Source organism: Micromys minutus (genome assembly GCF_963924665.1).
Source record: "Micromys minutus genome assembly, chromosome: 22".
NCBI classification, from domain to species: Eukaryota; Metazoa; Chordata; class Mammalia; order Rodentia; family Muridae; genus Micromys; species Micromys minutus.
Window position 1 is genome coordinate 266912 of NC_137957.1, and position 9249 is coordinate 276160.

At 40.0% G+C, this 9249-nt stretch overlaps 1 protein-coding gene across 1 annotated transcript; it reads right to left on the minus strand.

Moving 5' to 3' along the window:
- Positions 1 to 7239: 7239 nt before the first annotated feature.
- On the minus strand, positions 7240 to 8466 carry LOC308435046 (uncharacterized protein). Its single transcript, XM_080935590.1, has one exon. The coding sequence runs from the start codon at positions 8295 to 8297 to the stop codon at positions 7434 to 7436; it is 864 nt and encodes a 287-aa protein (XP_080791716.1). The 5' UTR covers positions 8298 to 8466; the 3' UTR covers positions 7240 to 7433.
- Between the last annotated feature and the right edge of the window lie 783 nt (positions 8467 to 9249).

Consider the following 9249-nt stretch of genomic DNA (forward strand, 5'->3'; position numbering starts at 1 on the left):
GCCCTAATTTTGATTATTTCTTGCCGTCTACTCCTCTTGGGTATATCTGCTTCCTTTTGTTCTAGGGCTTTTAGCTGTGCTGTCAAGTTGCTGATGTATGCTCTCTCCAGTTTCTTTTTGGAAGCACGTAGGGCTATGAGTTTTCCTCTCAGTACTGCTTTCATTGCATCCCATAGCTTTGGGTATGTTGTGTTTTCATTTTCATTGAATTCTAGAAAATCCTTAATTTCTTTCTTCTTTGACCCTGCTATTGTTTATCAGAGTGTTCTTTAGTTTTAATGTGTATGTGGGCTTTTGTTGTCTTTGTTGTTGTTAAAGACCAGCCATAGACCATGGTGATCTGAGAGGATGCATGGGAGTATTTCAATCTTCTTATATAGATTGAGGTTTGTTCTGTGTCCAATTATGTGGTCAATTTTCAAGAAGGTGCCATGGGGTGCTGAGAAGAAGGTGTATTCTTTTACTTTAGGATGATATGTTCTGTAGATATCTATTAATTCCAGTTGGTTCAAAGTCTCTGCTAGTTTTACAGTGTCCTTCTTCAGTTTCTGTTTCCCTGATCTGTCCATTGGAGAGAGTGGGGTATTAAAGTCTCCCACTATTATTGTGTGGGGTGAAATGTATTTTTTTGAGCTTTAGTAGGGTTTCTTTTATGAATGTGGGTGCTTTTTTATTTGGAGCATATATGTTAAGGATTGAGAGTTCCTCCTGACAGATTTCCCCGGTAATGAGTAAAAAGTGTCCTTCCTTATCTTTTTTGATAACTTTTGGTTGGAAATTTACTTTATTCGATATTAGAATAGCCACTCCAGCTTGCTTCTTGGGGCTGTTTGCTTGGAAGTTTTTTTCCCACCCTTTTACTCTGAGATAGTGTCTGTCTTTGTCTCTGAGATGAATTTCCTGTATGCAGCAAAATGCTGGATTTTGTTTATGTATCCAGTCTGATAGCCTATGTCTCTTTATTGGGGAGTTGAGTCTATTTATGTTAATAGATAACAAGAAATAGTGGTTTCTGTTTTTTGCTATTATTGCTTTTGTAGTTGTGTCCGTGTCTTTTTCTTCTTTTGGTTTTCTCGCTTAGGAGTTTTCTTGTTTTTACTAGGATGTAGTTCCCCTCGTTGTATTGGGTTTTCCCCCTATAATTCGTTGTAGTGCTGGGTTTGTGGTCAGATATTGTGTAAATTTAGATTTGTCTTGAAATATCTTCATCTCTCCATCTATGGTTATTGATAGTTTTGCTGGGTATAGCAGCTTGGGCTGGCACTTGTGCTCTCTTAGGGTGTGCTTGATGTCTGTCCAGGCTCTTCTAGCTTTCATAGTCTCTGTTGAGAAATTGGGTGTGATTCTGATTGGTCTGCCTTTATATGTTACCTGACCTTTTTCCCTTACTGCTTTTAGTATTCTTTCTTTTCTTTGGACACTTGGTGTTTTGACTATTATGTGTCGGGAGGTATTTCTTTTCTGGTCCAACCTATTTGGAGTTCTAAAGGCTTCTTTTATTCTCGTGGTCATCTCATTCTTAATGGTAGGGAAGTTTTCTTCCACGATTTTGTTGAAGATATTTACTGTGCCTCTAGTTGATACTCTTCTCCCTCTTCTATTCCTATTATCCTTAGGTTTGGTCTTCTCATTGTGTCCTGGATCTCCTGGACATTTTGGGTTAGGAGCTTTTTGTTTTTAGCTTTGTGTTTCTGGTCCCTGGATCAGGCAGGGTGGGGGCGCACTTTCTGTGCGCACTCGGCAGAGATCTCTCTGCTCCCTGGCTCGAGAAGGATAATCTTAAAACGCTTAATGATTTTCAGAAATTATTGGGAGATATCAATTGGATTAAGTGTTATTTAAAATCACCAAATTATGAATTAAAGCCATTGTATAATATTTTGGCTGGAGATTCGGCTCTAGATTCTCCCAGGCAATTGACTCCTGAAGCAAGGAAGCTTTAAGGAAAGTTGAAAAGAAGTTACAAAATGCTACCTTATATAGATGGAAAGAGAGTGCGTATATTAAGCTTTGCATATTAACCAATTATTTGCAACCTACAGGGCTGTTATGGCAGGATGGCCCTCTACTTTGGATATATTCAAAAACTTCCCCAGGTAAGTCAGTAGAGCACTACCCTACATCTGTTGCAGAGCTGGCTCAGAGTGGAGTTCAACAGTTCATACAATTTTTTGGCATAACTCCTGCCTCCATTATAGTGCCTTATACCAGCCAGCAGGTGAAAGTCCTATCTGGCACTGTGGATGACTGGGCCATTCTTCATTGTAGATTCCCAGGAGAAATAGATAACCACCATCCAAAACATCAATTATTGATGTTTTTCAAGGAACATCTGGTAATTTTTCCAAAGGTTACCTCCACTGTTCCCATTAGTGGAGCCCCTAGCATCTTTACTGATGGATCTAAGACAGGCTTTGGGGCCTACATGATCGAGCAACAAGAGCCTGTGTTATACCAATATCACCCAGGTTCTCCGCAAGTTGTTGAGTGTAAGATTGTAATAGAAGTTTTCAAAAATTGTTCCTTTCCTTTTAATTTCAGATTCAGCCTATTTTGTTAATGCTGTTAAAATATTGGAAGTGGCTGGACCAATTAAACCTAGCAGCACAGTGAGTGCCCTCTTGCAAGAATTACAAAATTTGATTTGGCATAGGGATCAAAAATTTTTTTGTTCAGCATATTAGAGCACACACTGGACTGCCCGGACCACTGAATGTAGGAAATGATAAAGTAGATAAATGTACCCAGAGGGAGTATGTTTTTCTTAGCTCATCTCTTGATCAGTTTCATCAACAATTTCATGTACCATCCAGGACTTTACAGCAGAAATTTAAGTTATCTAGAGCTGATGCTCACCAAATTATCTTAGAATGTCAGCAATGTATTGCCTTCCATCACCCTCCTGGGATAGGAGTCAATCCCAGAGGTCTCTTGCTGCTCAAAGTATGGCAAATGGACGTCATTCATATTTCTAGTTTTGGGACTCTAAAATATGTTCATGTTTCTGTAGATACCTGCTCAGGTATCATTCATGCTACACCCATGAGTGGAGAAAAGGCACATAACATCATTGGACACTGCCTAGAAGCCTGGGGAAAGCCCCAACACTTAAAAACTGATAATGGCCCAGCGTACACTGCCCATTCTTTCAAATCCTTTTGTAAACAAATGGATATACAGTTAAGCCATGGCCTGCCTTATAATCCCCAAGGACAAGGTATCGTTGAGCGAGCTCATTGCACGTTGAAAGAGTGTCTAATAAAACAAAAGGGGGAATAGGCTATGGCAGGTCACCCAAGGAACAACTATCCTTAGCCCTTTTTCCCTGAATTTTTTAATGTTGGATGATGATGGCCTCACTGCCGCTGACCGACATCAGCACCAAGGAGGAGGCTTGAAGGGTTATGTCAAATGGAAAGATGTGATTACAGGTTTGTGGCATGGGCCAGACCCCGTGTTGGCGTGGGTGAGAGGGTCTGTTTGTGTGTTTCCCCAGGACCAACAAGATCCACTGTGGGTTCCTAAGAGGCTAACCAGGACGGGCAACAAGAATGAAGATGCTACTGTGGCTGATGCTACTCAGCGTGAACCAACTGCAGACTCAAGCAGAGCCCTGATGGAGGATACTGTCAGTGTTCCTGAGACCCATGGCGATACACCATGATGCTAAGTTGTTCCCTCGTCTTTTTAGTTCCAATAAAACCTTTGATGTGCCATATTTACCATTAGATAGAGATATAGCCAGTATTAGAGAAAGCAGAAATATATCTTTGCTTGGAAGCCTATGCTTTGTCCTTGAAAATAATATAACTCAGGAGAATGATTCTTGTATAAGGCTATATTCTCAAAATGCAACCTGGAATTATTATGATTTGAATGATTATTGTGATTCAGGTATTACCTCCTAGATTTCGGGTTGGTGGCCAAAGGGAGAATGGCTTAATGGAAGTGCACCTCCACAGCCCAGATGGGCACCACACTGCTACAGTCAAGACTGGGGACAGTTGTGGCCTTGGAATGTTAGTCAGGTGTTTCAAGGATTCTTGGCATGCTCTGATAGTACCTGTTTTTACACACAATGCTGGGATACAGAAGAGTTTAGTACTGCTGTGGTTGCTCGCATGCCCAGATGGGTGCCTGTCCCTGTGGATGCACCTCATGCTATGACCTTGTTTGGGCAGAAGAGGGATTTTGGCATTACTGCAGCTATTATTACTGCCATATCTCTTGCTGCTGTGGGAGCTACCACCGCAGCTATTGCCATGAGCCAATCTGTGCAGACCACAGCCCATGCCTTAAATAATTTATCATCTAATGTTGCTCAGGCTCTTGATGTACAAGCAAGCGTTAATGCTCAACTTAAGGGAAGATTGATGGTGGTCAATCAAAGGATTGACCTTGTGCAAGAATAAATTGATACTTTGTGGCAATTGGCCCAATTGGGATGCCAATGGAAATATTCTAGCTTGTGCATTACTAGCATTCAATATGAAAACTTTACAAGAGCTGCAAACTTGTCTAAACAAATGTCTAAGTATCTCCTTAGGAAATTGGACTGGCAAGTTTGATTCCCTGATGGACCAGCTCCGCATAGCCATTGTGAACGTGAACTCCACCCAAGTAGACGCCTCCCTCTCAGATGGACTGTCATCCTGGATCGTTTCTGCTATGAACCATCTGAAGGAGTGGGTGGGAATGGGGGCTCTTGGGGTTCTCTTATTGCTGGTAGCCTTTGTATGCCTCTGGTGCTTATGCAGATTAAGGTTTACCCAACATCGCCATGCGGCCATCGTAGTCCAGGCATTTGCAGCCATTGAAGTTGGACAATCCCCACAGGCTTGGCTGACGGTCTTGCAAGACAAATACCGGCCTCGGCACACTTGGCATAAAACGTCCTCCCTGAGCTTTGAAGTGACCCTGACCAGTGACGGGCAACTTCCTTTTCACCTAAGACAGGAGACATGAGGACGACACGGTTATCCAAAGACGGGCACAATAAAGGGATGATCCTAAGATGTGGGGGGGGGTCGCCGCGCTCAGCTTATGCTATTAAGACCAGCCTAATAAAACAAAAAGGGGGAACTTTAGGGAGCTGCGCTGTGCCGCGCCCCAAAGATGGTGCCGCCCTCCGCCTTCCCGATGGCAAGCACTCCCTGTGATAAACAACTCATTTGGACGCACTTGCCTGGCTCCTTAACTTCCGCATGGTTACAACCTATCTGCATTGCCCACGTAGCAGCCTATGGTTTGCCAGTCTAGAGTATTTAGCCTGCTCCCTTCCCTCCCCCGGGAGCGGAGACCAAGGCAGAAACAGAAGCAGAAGCTTGTTCAAGGATCCTGAATAAACTGCTTGAAGATCTTCCCTGGGTCGTGTCTTCCTTGCTGGTTGAGGTGGGGCGCGACAACTAACTGAAGAGGAGATTCTTGGGAGTATGTTGTCAGCATTAAAGAGATTTCCTTTAAAGTTTCCTAAACTAAACTGATGTCGGATGTTGATCTGCATATTTCTGCATACTTGTCATGACAGTGCTTGGTGTACTGAACAAAGAAATTTTCCAACTCAGAGAAAAAGAAAAAAGATAAACGGATCATGCCTTCAGCAGTCATTCCTAAAAGAGTAGAGTTTAGAAAATCTCACATGACTTCCAGAAACAGCTAGGGGACTTGAATTGGGTTAGACCTATGTTAAAAATTCCCACAACACAACTGCAACTTTTATTTGATGTTCTTAAGGGGATCCCAACCCTTCATCTCCTAAAGAATGCGCTGAGCCTGCGCGTTTAATACTAAAGCAGGACGAAAATGCAGTCAGGAACACTCAAGATCAGCACACCTCATTTTCCTATGCTGTTCTTGCATTATTAGCTATCCGTTCTCACATCACTATGGAATTGTTCTGGGATAACAGGCCAATAGAATGATACATTATTAATCCAAAAAAGGTTTTCACTCTATATTAGCCTGTGGTTTCTGGATTGATAATTCTGGGCAGGTCTCAGATAAAACAATTATTTGATCAAGAACCAATAGAAAATTTTGTTCCTTGTGAGAAAAACAGTTGGAAATTTTAATGAACGCTTCAGATGATGTAGCACTGGCTTTTTCCACAGATCTCCTTCAAGTTGATAATCATTTCCTTTTATTGAACATACTGACTTGCATAAAAACATGCTAGTCTATTTCCTAAATGTGCCAGGCTTCAGCAGATACTCTCTGCACAAGTAGAGAGGCCATGATAGGGTGCCGTGATTTCTAGAGAAACTTCACTGATGTTTACCTACTCAGGTTCTTCAATGCAACAAATAGAATTACACCATTTACATTGCTTTGCAATGTTACACTCAATCTCTGAACATATATTCTGGTTCAAAATATACAGTCATAGTAGTACAATGCCTAGAAATAACATGGCTTACTTCGCCAAACACTTCTGCTCATGGTTTACTACATGTGTGCACCACACCACTTAGATCACGTCTACATGTGTGCACCACAGCACCTAGATCACATATGTCTACATGTGTGCACCACGCCACCTAGATCACATATGTCTTTAAAATGACCTATTTTTGAAGCAGAGAATGATAATGTAAGATTTAAACAGGAACTCTGTGTTTTGAATAGTAATACTTTTTGGAATTTTATAATGTATTAATTACAATGGGTAAATAACATCTTATGTTCTCAATATTTTGGTTAATTTCTTTGCTTTGTTAATTTCACCTTTTTAAAATTTCCAAACTGTGTGTATGCACATGTACCGTGGTGTTCATATGCTAGTTAATGAGCAGCGCACAGGTGTCTATCCTCTACGTGCAAACAGAGATCACACCAATCCTGTCAAATTTGGCAGCAAGTGCCCTAAATTGGCGAGAAAACTCATCAGTTTTATTTCAGTTTCAACAATATTTATGTTACAATTTGGTGTTTTGATATGCATAAAACCCAAGTATGTTATTCAGAGAAAACTTGCGTGAGTAATGTGGCTGTCCAAGAGAATAAAGTCAGGTCAACAAATTTAGAAGCAACCACCGTCAATCCCTGAGATAATTCTCTGGTATTTATTTGTGATTCTCAGAAAATATTATAAACAAGTATATTTTTCTTACCATAAACCTATATAATACAAAAAATAATGACAATATAAATGGCATTTTCATTTACACACAGACTTTACCACTTAAATTGTCATGAAACAATTGGTTCCTTTATTCTTAGATGACAATATGTTTGCGATTTGGAAAGGAGACAACATTTTAATGTACTATTACTCAAGCACCAGTGAGAGAACTCAGTGGAGACAAAGAATGTGGTTTGAAATTATACACCTCATTTATTAGTCTTCAGGGGAATTTTCTTTTTTGTCAGTATGCATTCTTGCATGCTTTTTTAGAGTGCAAAGATATTTGAAGGATGTGCCACATTTCTTACATTCAGAGTTTCTCCCCAGTATGATTTTTTTCATGCATGTGAAGACTACTGCGGTATGAAAAGGTCTTACAACAACGCTTACATTGAAAGGGCTTCTCTCCAGTATGAATTCTTAAATGTATCTGAAGATAGCTGGTGCAGGCGAAGGCTTTACCACATTGATTACACTCAAAAGGTTTCTCTCCAGTGTGACTTGTTTCATGCAGTCTAAGACTACTGCGATACGCAAAGGCTTTACCACATTGACTACATTCATAAGGTTTCTCTCCAGTATGAGTTCTTTCATGCCTTTGAAGATGACTGCGATATGCAAAGGCTTTGCTACATTGATTACATTTATATGGTTTCTCTCCAGTATGAATTCTTGCATGCATTTTAACATGGCCGTTACGTGTAAAGGTTTTACCACACTGACTGCACCTATATGGTTTCTCTCCAGTATGAATTCTTTTATGTATTTGCAGGGTACTGTGACATGTAAAGGCTTTACCACACTGATTACACTCATAGGGTTTCTCTCCACTGTGAGTTCTTTCATGCTTGTGAAGACTATTGCTATATGCAAAGGCTTTGCCACATTGATTACATTTATAGGGTTGTTCACCAGTATGAATTCTTTCATGTATTTGAAGATTACTATTACATGAAAAGGTTTTACCACATTGATTACATTCATAGGGTTTTTCTCCAGTATGTGTTCTTTGATGCTTGTGAAAATGACTTTTATATGCAAAAACTTTACCACACTGATTACATTCATAGGGTTTCTTTCTAGTATGAATTCTTTCATGTATTTGAAGGTAACTAGGACATGCAAAGGTTCTACCACCTTGATGATATTCATACTTTGTAACTCCAGTTTTCATGCTATATATGTGATGATGACTGTGAAAGCTAATGTCTTTATCTCCTTCGTTATATTCATGAGATGTTATTTTGGAATTAGTGTTTTGGTGCAGTTGTAAAGAGGCTTTACCACACTGAGCACAATCATAGAGATCCTCTTCATTACAGGTTGTGTTCTGAATTTGAAGATACCTGTGATGGTTAAAGCTTTTACTACTTGGCTCACATCTATCACTTCTTTTTTGCATATGAGTTATTTCATGTCTTTGATGAGTACAAGAAGAACTGAAAGCTTTCCCACACTGAATGCATTCATAACATTTTCCTACAATGTGAGTCACACTACATGTGCAAAGTGAATCAGGACAGACAGAAGATCTTCCACCTTCCTTGTACTCATAGGGTTTTTCTCTGGTGTGAGCATTTTGATGTATTCCCACTGAAGCTGGAAAATCATTTACTTGTGAACATGGATCCCATTCACCGTGTCTTCTCATAGTGGGGATGACATCATATCTTCTAATTGTTCTGGGAAAGATAGAGTTGCACTGCTTCTTTCCACAGCCCCTTGCTTTACATGCACTATGTTGAGAACAGTTGGAATACCTATTAGAAGAATAACAAATAAAAGATGCTCATGTTGCATTCACACAGTTTAATGCTTGTTCCTCATGGACATATGGTATAGGAAATCAAGTTTCTGCATCACAACAATCTTCTTAATTCTTATAAACTGCTGCTCTTATTAAACTACCATAAGTCACTAAAGGTATATGAGCAACAATAGCTTTACTATGAATAACTGACTTGTAACAGGTCTTGGACATGCACTAATACCCTAATCACTGTTTATGTCCTTTATGATATTTCGATGGAGTAAAATTAAGCAGATGGACAGTTATACATGATTAAAATTGTGACATCTTCTAAGGCTTTGGATCCTTCTCTTGCTTCTTAAAAGGCTACTGGTTA

Bases quoted from the DNA above. Each gene is read 5' to 3' on its own strand.
- LOC308435046 (XM_080935590.1), bottom strand. From the start codon at position 8,297: ATGAAAACTGGAGTTACAAAGTATGAATATCATCAAGGTGGTAGAACC.